This window comes from Podarcis gaigeae (assembly GCF_964106915.1).
Source record: "Podarcis gaigeae genome assembly, chromosome: 7".
Lineage (NCBI taxonomy): Eukaryota > Metazoa > Chordata > Lepidosauria > Squamata > Lacertidae > Podarcis > Podarcis gaigeae.
This window is the reverse complement of record NC_139683.1, coordinates 66993058-67007295: the sequence shown is the minus strand read 5'-3', so window position 1 is coordinate 67007295 and position 14238 is coordinate 66993058. Positions and strand designations below refer to the sequence as shown.

General features: G+C 44.6%; 1 protein-coding gene across 1 annotated transcript in view; it reads right to left on the bottom strand.

The window, feature by feature from the left end:
- The window catches only part of VPS4B (vacuolar protein sorting 4 homolog B), a 29764-nt gene extending 17000 nt beyond the window's left edge, over positions 1-12764 (bottom strand). Inside the window, exons 1-6 of the mRNA XM_083747372.1 lie at positions 12475-12764; positions 8454-8565; positions 7822-7972; positions 6303-6370; positions 5094-5213; positions 4352-4508 (exon numbers count right to left, since the gene is read on the bottom strand). Coding sequence (XP_083603498.1) covers positions 4352-4508; positions 5094-5213; positions 6303-6370; positions 7822-7972; positions 8454-8565; positions 12475-12498 — 632 coding nt within the window. The 5' untranslated portion in view covers positions 12499-12764. The remainder of the gene's footprint in view (positions 1-4351; positions 4509-5093; positions 5214-6302; positions 6371-7821; positions 7973-8453; positions 8566-12474) is intronic.
- Positions 12765-14238: the final 1474 nt, after the last annotated feature.

The window sequence follows — 14238 nt, the reverse complement described above, 5'->3', positions numbered from 1 at the left end:
ATTTGCCAGAAAGGGACTCATCCCTGTGGACACGTTCTCCGCGTTGTTGTAGGCAAATTCTGCTAGAGGTAACTTATCCACCCAATCATTTTCTCTGTCTTTTACATAACACCTCAGGTATTGTTGTAAAATCCCGTTTGCCCTTTCCGCTTGCCCATTTGTTTCTGGGTGCCGGGCAGTTGAGAAATTGAGTTCTACGTGCAGTAAGCTCATAAGTTTCCTCCAGAACCTGGAAGTAAATTGTTTCCCTCTGTCGCTCAAAACCCTCAAGGGGGCGCCATGCAACCTAAAAATATGTTCTACAAACAACTTGGCGGTTTCCTCCGCTGTGACCGCATGTGAGCAAGCTATAAAATGACACATCTTGGTTAATAGATCTACCACCACCATGACAGCTGTTTTGCCTTTGGATTTTGGCAGGTCCGTCATAAAATCTATGGATACTGCCTCCCATGGCCTTTCTGGCGTGGGTAAGGGTTGTAATAGCCCCGCTGGCGCCACCCTCTCTCCTTTCGCTCGCTGGCACCTGTCGCAACCCCTGACATATTCCCGTACGTCCTCCCTCACCTTGGGCCACCAAAACTCCCTGGTAACCAACCACATGGTTTTGTGCTGTCCAAAATGTCCCGCTGTGGGGCTGTCATGCAACTGCTTGAGTACTCTGCCCCTCAGTTCCCCATCGGGTATGTACAGTGCCCCTTTGTAATACAATGCCCCGTTCTTTTCTTCAAACCCCCCTGTGTTCTCCTCTGTCCTCCTGAGCTCTCTGAGTTTCTCTTGGGCGTATTCATCGTTCTCAGTACCCTCTATCAGTTCCCTCTGCCCCACCAATGCCGCCCCACACACCCAGCGGTCTTCAGGGATTACATGCCTTGCCTCAGGCGCTCCCTCCCCCTCTAAGTACTCAGGTTTCCTGGAAAGAGCGTCCGCCCTCACGTTCTCGGAGCCGGGCACGTAACGAATCTCAAAGTGGAATTTGGAGAACTCCTGGGCCCATCGCACTTGTCTCTGGTTCAGCACTCGGGCTGTTCTCCAGTATTCCAGATTTTTGTGGTCAGTTCGGACTTGAACCTTGTGCTGCGCCCCAATCAGCAAGTGCCGCCATTTCCGGAATGCTTCATGAATGGCGAGCAGTTCTCGGTCGTATACTGTGTAGTTCCTCTCGGATTTGTTCAACTTCCGCGAGAAGAATGCACACGGTCTCCATTCAGACGTATCTTTTCCCGGCTGGAGAAGAACGGCCCCCACCGCTCGGTCTGACGCGTCAGTCTCCACTCTCATTGGTTGTTGTAGATCCACGTGCAAAAGTTGCTCTTCCGACGCAAACGCCTGCTTTAAACGTTCGAACGCCCGCTGCGCTTCTTCCGTCCAAACAAATTTCTTTTTGCTACTAAGACAATCCGTGATGGGCGCTGTTAAATGGGCAAAGTTTCTGATGAACTTCCTATAGAAGTTTCCGAAGCCCAGGAACCTTTGCACGTCCTTCTTGGTCTTTGGTGTTTTCCATTCCAGTACCGCTTGAACCTTGCTGGGATCCATGGCCAATCCCTTGTCAGGCAACCGGTACCCCAGGAATTCCACCTCCCTGGTATGAAACTGACACTTCTCCAGTTTCACCCACAGCCGGTTTTCTCGCAGCTTGCTCAGTACCTCTCTTACATCTCGCACATGCTGCTCCTCATTCTCTGAGTACACCAGGACGTCATCTAAGAACGCTACGCAGTTCTTGTAGAGCAGTGGCCCCAGGACGTGATTCATGAATGATTGAAAGCAGGCGGAGCCCGCTTGTAATCCGAAAGGCATAACCCGGTACTCAAAAGCCCCCAAGGGGGTGAACATAGTGGTCTTCCACTCATCCCCCTTTCTCACACGTATCAAGTTATATGCCCCCCTAAGGTCCAGCTTGGTAAAAATTTTCCCTTTTCTCACCCGTGTTAGAATGTCATCAATTCTAGGCATAGGGAAAGTCACTGGTTCTGACACTGCATTTAGGGCCCTGAAATCACATACAAGCCTGGGCTTGCCCGTGTTTTTTTTGTCCACAAAGAACACTGGGCTGCCCCCCACCGCTCGTGACTCTCTGATGAAACCTCGCTTGAGGTTCTTGTCAATGAACTCCCTTAACTCCTGCATCTCACTGTCTGACATTGCATACAGCTTGCCCACTGGCAATTGTGCTCCTGGGAGTAAGTTAATTTGACAGTCAAAGGGTCTGTGCGGGGGCAGTTTATCTGCTTCTTTTTCGCTGAATACGTCAATCAAGTCAGCGTATTGTGGTGGCACCCTCCCCTTGTCCATCACTTCCATCCCTGCTAGAGTGGCCCTGGCCCCTGCCTGAGCCTCTCCCTCCTTGCAGTGTTCTAGGCAATGTGCTGATCCAAAGGAAACCACTCTCTGATGCCAGCCTACTAGCGGATCGTGTAGTGCCAGCCAGCTCATTCCCAAGATAATAGGAGCTCCTCCCAAGGTGGCTACGTTAAACGCTATCAGTTCTGTGTGTCTTGCCACCCTCATTATCATTGGTACAGTTTGTTGGTTCACTTCTCCTCCCAACAGCTCCCTCCCATCAATCGTGGTAACCTGCAAAGGCTTACTTAATGGGATAGTCTGTATCTGGTGTTCAGCTGCAAACTCCTTACTCATGAAATTACATGAGCTACCTGAATCCAATAGCGCTTTTATCTTCAGTGGGTGTCCGTTTGCCAGTTCCAGCAACACCTCTATCACAAGCGCTGGTCTTGGAGGTTCCGGCGTGGGCACATTCACTACTCCCTGGCCTGGCTGCTGTGCCCTGATGTTGGCAACCAGGCGTTGGCTTTTACTTGCTCCGTGATTTCTTCTTCCTCCTTCCCCCCAACAGTTCCCGCCATCCCTTGCCATTCCTTCCTTTGCGGACAGACTCTGGCAAAGTGACCTGGCTGTTGGCAGAGATAGCATCTCTTGCCGCTCTTTCCCTCCTTCTTCCGCCCTTCACTGGTGTTTGAAACTGCGCGCGCGCGCGCTGTTCCAAGTTCCATCGGCTCTGCTGGCGGGAAAGGCTGCTCTGGAATCTCTGGAATGCGGAAGTCCTTCCAACGTTCCCCCTTTCCTTCCCGCTTTTCCATAGCTCTAGCCTCCTGGCGTGCTCCTATGGACAGCGCTGATTTAGTCAGCTGATCCATAGACTCCGCCCTAGGCGCCCGGGAAAGTTCATCTTTCATTGCCGGAGAGAGACCTTCTTCAAACAGCATTTGAATAGGTTCACTAGCAAGGTCCCACCCTAGTCTATGAATCAGCATGGTGAACTCAGTCCAGTACTCACGTACAGATCGGCTCCCCTGTTTACACGCCATTAACTGTCTGCGCACCACCCCCTGCTCGATCTCGCTGGAAAACATCAAGTCCATGGCGCGAAAAAACTTCATAGTGTCCTTTAAGATTTCATTATTGGCTGCCATCAGGGGCCGAACCCAGTCCTTCGCCCCTCCCTCTAGATGGCCAATCACGTACGCCACTCTAGAGTTCTCATCGGGGAAGTCATCAAACAGTAGATTGAGAGCATATTGCATCTCTGTCCTAAAGGCTTGATAGTTCCTGGGATCCCCCCCAAATTTCTGCACCAATCCAGGCACCCGTCTGGCAAGTGGGGTGGTTTTCCCTTTATCCGCATCTTGAGCCCTCCTCTCCTCGAGCCTCGCCGTTTGCAGCGCCAGCTGGACCTCCAACGCCCTGTACCTTTCTTCCAGGCTTGGACCTGCTCCAGCTCCAGCTCCTGCTCCTCCGGTTCCGGCTGGTTCGCTCATGATGCCCTCTGCTTGCACAAGCTGCTTTCAAAGACTGTCAGATTGCTGTGATGGGATAGTGAGCTGCTTGTGCGTAAAAGCTTGATCCCTCTGGGGTTTGGCTGGTCATCCAAACCGAGGCACTAACGGAGCCCCCAAAGCATGACTCCGTCAGTCGCTGGTAGAATCTGACAGTGGGCGTCTACGGAATTTACGCCAACATAAAAACTGTTTGACGGACATGCGCCTTCGTGACTCTCTGCGTGACAGTTTCCGGCGAAGGGTGGGAGTTCCTAACGGGGGTCTTGTTACCTCTTCGCTATTCTCACTAGAAGTATCCCAGAGCCTCCCCTCCGCTGTGACTCCTGCACTCCCCCTGCTGGTTCCTTCCTCTGCTGCAGATTCTCTCCTATTCTCCTGGAGCCTGTCCACCACCTGTCCCTCCGATGGCAGTTCCCTGACAGTTACCTTATCCCTTGGTTCTCATACAAGAGCAAAGGGGTCACTTGAACAGAAATCAAGGCTTGGCATGTGGGTTCACGATCCCTGAAGAACTGGAAACTTCCACCCTTTATAACTTTAATACTTACTTTTCACTCTCTCCCAACCATTTTGAGACAAGGTCAGAAGAAGATACGGAGAAGAATGTAGAATTGTTAGCTTCTGTTGCAACAGCTTTTGCCAAGTAGGATTTTCCTGTTCCTGGGGGTCCAAACAGAAGGATGCCCCTCCAGGGGGTTCTCTTCCCTAAGAAATATAAAGTGTACATATAACATGGGGGGTGGGGTGGGGAGTAATTAGAAAAAGCATCAATTTGGAATTGATTATGGTACAAAATATCACCCAACCCCTGCAAATAATCACTTGTGACATAATTAAGAGAGGTACTTCTTGCTTTTATTATCATTTATAAATTACTTCCATATGTATGTTTTTGGAATTATCAGAATAAAATATGATATTGTCAGCAGGAAATTAGATTCCTGCCAATAGCTACACACAGGATTGTACCAGAAAAAAATAAATACAAGGTACTAATTCTGGTGCACCCTTTTTACATGTTGAAAATGTTACATTCTGTTTCAGTCTAGGGCTCCCATCTATCAACTCAGCACCAGATTCCCTGTCTAGGGAAATACAAACAGGCTAGGAATGCCCAAATATGGCGTAAAGTGCACCCTAGCAGCTCAGACTGGTATGACAGCAACAACTATTCCTGATCAGCTGAAAGATTAGGACAGCCATGTACACAGATGTTCAAGCAGGGTACTTTGCCCTACAGCCTAAACATTTTACGGTTTTGTAACTGAAAGACAATATATAAAGAAATACCTGTGAAAAGATGAGGAAATTTAATAGGCAATATTACTGCTTCTTTGAGAGCTTCTTTCGCTCCTTCTAGCCCAGCAACGTCATTCCATTTGACATTTGGTCGCTCCATGACAATAGCACCTATGAAATTGATTTATTAAGACTGAAATCCTCACAAGGCAGATTACAATATATGGACAATTAATAAAAATAAACAGAATAAAATCGAACAACGATTTAACGTGAGACATTGGCAGCAGCTAGAAGCATCATAGTTCAACTAAAATATTTTAAAATTCTTTCCACTGCGAGATCCTCAAATTATCAAATCATTTTAAACGGCTCATTCTTTTCCAGTTTCAAAAAAGAACAGTATCACCACTGAAGTAGAGCACTGATAATTTCTAGTCTAACGTTTACAGAAGAGCTTCTTCAAAGGCTCCAGTACTTGGAAAACTGAAGTTTACATCCTGGCACTGACAAAACTATCCTATTCTCAACCTAAGACAAAACAGCACTATAGTATTTCACTTAACAGACTACAATTGAAGGTATCTGAATTTTTACATTTTCTTTGATCTGCAGAATGATTTTGATTGGGGTGGCCGGGTCATAAAGTCTCTCTCTCATGACCTTCAGGTGATCTTTTGGGAAGAGGGAGGAATGAACAGAGAAGAAAGTATCTGCACATTGTGCAGTGCAAGGGAATGTAACCATACAGAGCTGAGCTCCATATCTTCACCAAACTGTACTGCATGGGTAGCACTATCGTCCCTTACAGGCCAAAAAGACTGGTACTGACACTGTCTTTGCAGCATAACAGAAGGAAGGGAATGTGAACGGATTGCCTCTGCAAAGCAGGGATACCTCCCTCGGCCCTGGAGCCTCATTCCTGTATCATTTACCATCAGTGGCAATGCTAAGTAGTCAATCTGATTAGCTATGTAGTTATGTATCTTCTGCAAGAAAATCCTGAATGTCTGGGATCAAGCAGGGAGAGAGAAAAGACAATTGCACCAGAGAAGCAGAGGGAAAGAGAACAAAGTGGCTGCAATCAGCTAGGAGGGAAAAAGGGGATACATTTGCACTCCCCCTTTTAAACTGTAACGTTTGTCCAGTTATTAGGCTGATATTAATTAGATGTTTCAAGTTATCTATCTTGCAACTTCTGCCCTGTTCATTTGATAAAAAGACTTTATTCAAGATATTAAGCGCTTGATGTAAAGCTACCTTGGAGTTGATTCTGCAACTTCTTTTTCTCAGGATCATCCGATTCTCCTTCCCCATCACTATCATTCCTAATTTGGGTATAAGGAAAAAAATAATGCACAGCTAAAAAACAGGCTCTTCCAGCTAAGTTGTTGTTGCTTTAAATGACATTATTTGTAAACCCATCCTCATAACATGCAAACTCGGACCTCAAAAAACTTGGAAGCATATAATTGTCAAAAGATTAAGGGAATAGTTGTGTTTTTGTAGGTGGATGTTACAAAAAAAGATTTTTCTTATGCAGCTTATTACTCCGACCCTGGCTCATGGTAATTTCCCATTACTCAAAAGTAATACAATTACAGTGGTACCTCTGGTTACGAACTTAATTCGTTCCGGAGGTCCGTTCTTAACCTGAAACCGTTCTTAACCTGAGGTACCACTTTAGCTAATGGGGCTTCCTGCTGCCGTCGCGCCGCCAGCATGTGATTTCTGTTCTCATCCTGGGGCAAAGTTCTTAACCCAAGGTACTACTTCTGAGGTAGCAGTGTCTGTAACCTGAAGTGTTTGTAACCTGAGATGTTTGTAACCCGAGGTACCACTGTATAACTTATGCACATTTAACACCTGCGGTTTCAACTTTATGTGGCTGAAGGTCAGCTGGCTGAATTTCACACAAGTTAAATGCATGGAAGGCAGACAGCTTTAAAAGCTTGTTTTGCAGAAAGAGCTTTCAAGCTCTAAGACTTGCTTACTGGGCTCCAGGAGGGTCTCATGAGACCTCATGGGAACTTGGATGGCCCCACAAGATCTCATGACAGCATCCCAGAGTCTGGTAAGGCCCACTCAGCACACGGCTCTGGATAGGGTAAGGATGTTCATGAAGGGACAGTTCCAAGATGATGGCTTGAGTATACACATTTTTCCATATAATTGCCATCCCACGAACATAACCCCTGCACAAGATAGAATCTTGCTGTAAAATAGTTTTATGAAAGAGAACTTAGAGCAAAAGAAATATAGGACGTGTCAGCACACAATAGTCCTTGGAACCCCTGATCGCCAACATGCTGTGGAAGGCAAGTCCTTTAATTTTTCCATGCACTTCCTTTTCAGTAAGGAGGTCTGTGGTTACAGCACAGAAACTGCTGCTGCAGGAAAGGGCCACACAGTCATTGAAAGTTATGTCCCTGAGGGAGCTCCCTACCCAGTATGAGCCTTGAGCTTCACCGCCCTCAAAATGGGGAAGTAGTGAGTGAAGTGGGCTGAATGATACCTATTTGAATACAATTTTCTTCCTGACATTCCTGTTTCATCCCAAGAAAGAATGGATGCTTAAAACAGATACCATGTCGTATCATTTAACTCTACTGTTTTTAGGATCTAATATAGAATGTGCGATAACCAAGTCATAAAATCACCAGTAGGGCCACAGGTCTTGAAATATGGTGTTTTCCACGCACTGTTCCACCACCACTGAAAGCATTAAATACTAAACAAGCAAACTTGGAGAATGTTGTAGTACATGAAACTAACATACCCTTTTTCATCAGTTGGACCAGATTCTTTGACTGGTTTGAGGGGAGCTTTTTCTTTCTTTTTCAAATACTCTTTCAGCTTTTCCGCTCTGTCTAGATACTCCGTACACTTTGCTCTGATGCTTTGTTTTGCTTTGTCACCCTGTGCTTCATCTGAGAATGAAAAGTATTTTGTTTTGCATTATAATCGAAGTTACAGCGTACCTGTCTTGAAGCAAAACAACAAACCATAATTAGACATCCCCTCCCTCCCTATAAATAACAAAAAATGTTATAGTCACAATTACCCTCTCCAGGGGCTCCTTTTTATTTTAGTGCACAGAATGCATTCTCTTCTGAGGCAATTAGTATGACTAGTTTTGTACTCAGTTTTCTCAGTGCAAAGGTTCAGTTTCCAAATACATCATCACCGGTCATTAGCCTTCCAGTTATATAAAACTGATGGGTCAGTCTTCCAGAAGATCTCTATTTCCCTTTCTGAGTCCCAATTAACTGATTTAATTTATGATCAAAATGTCATTAGCAAGATCATGGCATGTAATTTGGAACCTACTGGCATAATTTCCAAGAATGTGAAGGAATGTTTAAAAACATAAAAATCTCAGCTACTTATACTTAGTGTAGTAATTCTTACATTTGACAACGTGAAGAAAATACTGTACGGCATGTTGATACAAGCGGAGGGCTTCCTCATAGTTTCCTGCTTTATCTTCTTGCGCTGCCTTGCTAGCAAGGTCTATTGCTTTCTGTTTAAAAGGAAAGGAAATAAACACGATTAAGGTTAAAACAATTAAATAAGTTAACCCTAAGTGTTTGCAATATGGGAATGCAAGAAAACAATAGGACTGCATTATATGCTGAAATGACACCTTCATTTTCAAATAGTCAAGAGGCTTTATACTGGCTGGATTAGAATCCTACAGCAAGCCATGGTTAATGCTGTATTGTGAACCTCGCTTCCGTTTCACTTCTCCCTGCTAGGTAGGCCAAAAGTAAGTCTTCAGATTATGGTTTGTTTCGAGAAAAAAAATGATTCCAACTTTATATCAACTCTAAGCCAAGGACTGTGATTTATTATAATTGTTCCCAATTAAAACAATAGATGAAAATATAAACTTTGTTACCCATTTATTTATTTCTCTGCCAACAATTAATATTGCATTCATCCATTATGGGGATTGTAAGAAACCTTGAATAAGGCTCCCCCCCCCCCCGAGTGCTTAAGCATTTAACCATTTACTTACATCCAAGGACATTTATCTTATTTCTAGTGCTATGCCTAACTGTCACACAAGTAGTACTTATTTCAAATATTGAAGAACATCCCCACAGTCGGCTAACGTAGGCAAACCCAAGGATCTGTGTGCTCACAGTGGGAGTTTCGACGCCCTCCCCTATACAGTATACAGTTGATCCTCACCCTACAATATTACACACTGCTTTTGAAACTTTCCACAGTAAAACAAATTTTTTTTGCCACATTGGACAGGAGAAATAAAGCCCCCTTAGATGCTCCAAGCTAGTTTTGCAGTTCTGTGGATAATTACCTGTATTCAGTACAATTTAAGCAGTTATCACATTACAATTAAAAGCCACAGAATCACTCTTGGGAGTCATTCCTGTGTCCAAAAGCATCTCACGGAGATTATTTGCACAATACTAATAGAAACAAATATGAGACCAGTGAAACTTTAGATATAGCATGAAACTTTTGTTGGGGAGTGTATTTTTATTAGTTTGTATACATTACTGTTGTTAATTGTTTTAATTTTGTATTTTGTGCTTTTATATTTGAACTTGTGTTGTGAACCACCCTAAGACCTACAGGTATAAGGGCGGTATACAAATTTAATAAATAGAGAGAATAAAATAATAATCCAACTAGCAGAGCTGACCCATTGAACTTAATATCTTAAATTAACTTAAATTTCCATGGGTCTGCTCCGATTACTGCAGCAGGTAGGGAGCAACAGATGTGGTACTTCTCCTCCATGAATTTTCTTCCATTTATTTCTCTTAGGCTCCAGGCTATTATCTTCATTATGATTTCAGATTTTAAACACGCCACTTGGAAAGTAGGCATTTTAGAGATAGGTGTTTTGTTTGCTTTTCACGTTGGGTTGCTCCCTTTGAGAGGACAGTTACAAGGAGCTGCCAAGCTATGGGCAACACATATTACCATGGACATAATGCTTCCCACTAAGATGGAAACGGCTTACACAAGGTATTTCAATATCTGTGCATATGTAAATTAAGTGTGCTAGAAATTCTTAGCATTTATTAATGCAGATCTTTTATAAAACCCTGCAAAAAATTGGGGTGTGTCTGTGTGGATACAATTGTGCCTAAAATTGCTTTCAGAAATGTTCAGACTCCTCACACAATTACAGAAAAACTTCCGCTGAATAAAACATTACTTAGTATATTACACAGGACTATAGGTGGGTACAGAAAAAGTATGTTACACCTGGATAAAGTAATCCAAATAAAGCCATACCAAGATCATGTATTTTGAGCTATGGTCTTTCTGCGAGTGCACAAAGAAGATTTTCTCCAAATTTACCAAGAAATAAAAATATATGAACTGAAATCTTGATTTAGGATAAATGACTAGTGAATCCCTAAGCTACTTACTTTCCAACAAATGAAACTGAGAAACTACATTAGCAGACAGAAATTTAAGAGCCTGAAAGTCAACCCATCAAGTATCTGCTCTTTCAAGTTGTATGCAAGAAAATGTCAACAAAACATCTGTGCAAATAAGACAAAATGGCATTTTATTTACTCTCTAGTTCCTGCAGTATATGAGATATTGCACAATAGAAGTGAAACCTACAAATTATGTGCAAATTATGCAAGGGGGCAGGTAGCAGAGGTTACATCAGGGGGTTAGGAACCTTTTTAGCAAAGTGGTCCAGATATTTATCTGCAGTATCTGTAGATATTTATCTGCAGAGATTTATCTGTAGTGCATGGGACCAACCATGTCAAGCATCTGGCATCTGGTGATTGGCACTTACCACAGTTGACCCACTGAGGTGGAGGACATAGTTCAAAAAGCTTCCTAAGCTCTGTGCACAGTATTTCTCAAATGCCCACCATTCAACTAGTTATCAGGGGCTTGAGAAGTGTTGCTCAAAGCTCTTCACCGACATCACTTCTACCCACACGGTCAGTAAGTAGCAGGGGGAGCTCTGTGCCAGGGGAGTCACACCAACACAATTTCATAGCAAGGGTGGCAGGGCCAGCAGATAGTCATGTCTGTTCAATGCAACACACATGGAGATGGACGCAAATAGGATTGCATTGCTCTGCCTGTCAGATAAAAATTATTTGTCCAGCTAGTTTTGATTGTATAACCAAGGCCTTAAAACCATGGTTAAGCAGTGACTCTCCTAACCTACCTCACAGGGTTCTTCTGAGTATAAAAGAGAGAGGGAGAAGATCACATGTCACCTTGAGCTCAGTAGAGCATGAGACTCTATCTCAGGGTTGTGGGTTTGAGCCCCACGTTGGGTGACAAATTCCTGCATTGCAAGGAGCTGGGCAAGATGACCCTCGCGGCCCCTTCCAACACTACAATTCCAGGATTCTCTAAGTAAAGAAACTAACAAAACAGCCTCCGCAGCAACAGAAATGCATTCTGCACATGTCCAGAGGCACCCCAGTGCTTCTCCCAAGGTGGTGTCTGGATAGCTCAGCTGGGTTACAGTGTGGTGCTGATAATGCCAATACTGCTGATTCGATCCTTGTATGGGGACAGCTGTGCATTCTTGCACCGCAGGGGGTTGGACTACATCAGAGCTTTCCAAACTGTGTGTTGCAATGTTAAGTGTGCTGGCTGCAGCATGCAGGCACTTCGCGCGAGCGCTTCCTGGAAAGGGGGTTAGTTTCACCTTGGGTTTGCTAGCCAAACTGAACTGCTTCGTCGCGAAATGATGCAGGTATTTTAAAAAAGCAATACAGTGGTACCTCGGGTTAAGTATTTAATTCGTTCCAGAGGTCCGTACTTAACCTGAAACTGTTCTTAACCTGAAGCACTACTTTAGCTAATGGGGCATCCTGCTGCTGCCGCGCCGCCGGAGCACAATTTCTGTTCTCATCCTGAAGCAAAGTTCTTAACCCGAGGTACTATTTCTGGGTTAGCCGAGTCTGTAACCTGAAGCATATGTAACCCGAGGTACCACTGTAATAATAATCACGATTAGTTTTGGAAAGCTCTGGCCTAGATGATCCTCAGGGTCCCTTTCAATTCCACGACTCGCTGTGTGAAGCCGAAGCAGTAGCAGTTCAGCAGCCAGCCACCATCCTGACAGCTCCGAGAGAGAGAGAGAGAGATGGACGCTTCCGGGGCGCTGGCAGGTCAGGTGAGGCGAGGCGCCTCCCCCTGCTGCTAGTTCCCACGTCGTGCTGCTTAAGAGGGAGGGAAACACGGAGTCTCTCTTTCTCGTAGGAACCTGACATTAAGAGAACCTTTCGAGCGGCAGGGACTCCTGTCAGTTAAGAGGCAGCCGTCCATGTAGCCCGAGTCAAGGTGAACCGCCTCACGAAAGGACTCCTTCCCTCGCCCTCCCTGCCTCGCCTTCCCTACACACTTCGGAATTCTGGCGCGGCTCCCCGTCACGCGCCCAACAACCCCCGCGCCAGGTGCTCACCTGCAGGTTGGATGTGGCCGCCATGATGGGCGGGGGCTGACGGGGACGGTTTTTTCCCGGGGAGACGGAGAGAGAGAGAGGACAAAGTTACGTTGACAAGTCGCGCTTTTCTCCCCCCCCCTCTCGCCTGTATACCGGCTACGCAAGGAAGCCGCCCCCAAATGACGATTAAAAAAAACCCCTCACGCTACTTCCGCAAGCGAATCCCACAGCCGGCTGGAGAAAGGAAGCGAAGGGTTCTTCCGCTTCCGTGACGCCCTGTTCACGTCATGGCTGTGCGCCCGCGACGGCCAATAGGACGAGGAACGGCGCCAAGCCGGAAGGAGGAAGTTGAGGCGAGGCGAGGCGGGTGGAGTCGTTGCTACGCATGCGCAGCGCGGGGTCGTAGTGCTGGCAAGCGTCACCACGCCTGTTACACTTTGACTTCAGCGGGCCTTCCCTGCTTCGAGTGGGCGTGGTTAGGCTTGTGTTGCCGATAGTTTTAACTGTTGCTCGTCCACAACAGAGGAGAGTTTTTTTTCGTCTCCCCATCCTGGTTATGACAAGGAAGATACTGTTTGGGATCCAACCCAATGAGCACGTTAATTTTAATTTTAACACGCATCTAGGTCTGAAGATGCTAAGCCAGTGGTTCTCAATTTTTTTTTTCTGGGCCACGCTTTCAGAATTAAAATTTGGATTATTTTTTTTAATTGATAAAGAAATACATTGGAAAACAAAAAGAAACATCAACTAGCAGTGCTTGGTTTATGACGTAGAACACAGCCACTTTATAATATGATCACAGGGCATCCAGGAAGCCTTAAGCAATCTAGCTTAATAAGAACGAGCCTCTTAATATGTGTACATTAAGTATGTATACAAACTCAATGAGAGGTGTGAGTTTTTGCTGGGTAATCTAATATATACATTAGGTCTAATTTAAGACAAACTCATCAACACAAAGAAACATTTCCAGTCTTTAATATTTGTTGGTTGAAAATCTCAGTTCACAAAGAGATATTGAGAACTGTAGAAGAATAGCTGGCATTCTTGAAGAGGCATAGATACTGCTTCTGGATATATATAGATACAGATATATATATATAACACTACAATCAGAAATATTCGCACAGATAGTGGCAGAAGATAGATGGGAAAACAAATGCCAAAGAATCACAAATAAATGGGCTTTTTACAGGGACTGGATAGAAAGAAGAGAAGCCAACCCTAACATACAAGCTCGAATGAACAGACTGTGTACATGGATAAAGATATGAAGAAGGAAGGCCTGACCGGGGGGAGGGAGGGCTGGAGTGGGGAGGGAGAAAAAAAAAAAGTAAACCGGATGGTATTTTGAATGGATTTTTTATGTAAGCCCTTTTTCAGAAACCACATATATTAATGCAATATTGGTATGCATTGTAGTATGAATGAATTGTGTTTTGTATTCTTTGTTTATAGAATATATATACACCTAATGTTATGTTACTAAGCAAATTTAATGAAACAGTATATATATATATATATATATATATATATATATATATATATATCACTTTCCTGCAACACTAAGACTATCTTGCAATGCTTAAATGTTTCTTGGATTGTCCTTGAATCTTCCTGCCACACTTGCCATCCTCTCCTGCCACACCCTGCTCTCCCTTCTTATGGTGTTTGTACTGGACCTGGAGACTCCAATAGAGAGCATTCAATGTTAAGAAGGAGGGCAAGTGGGCACTTTATCAAATGACAGGACAGGAGCTACACGTAGCAGGGCCTTTT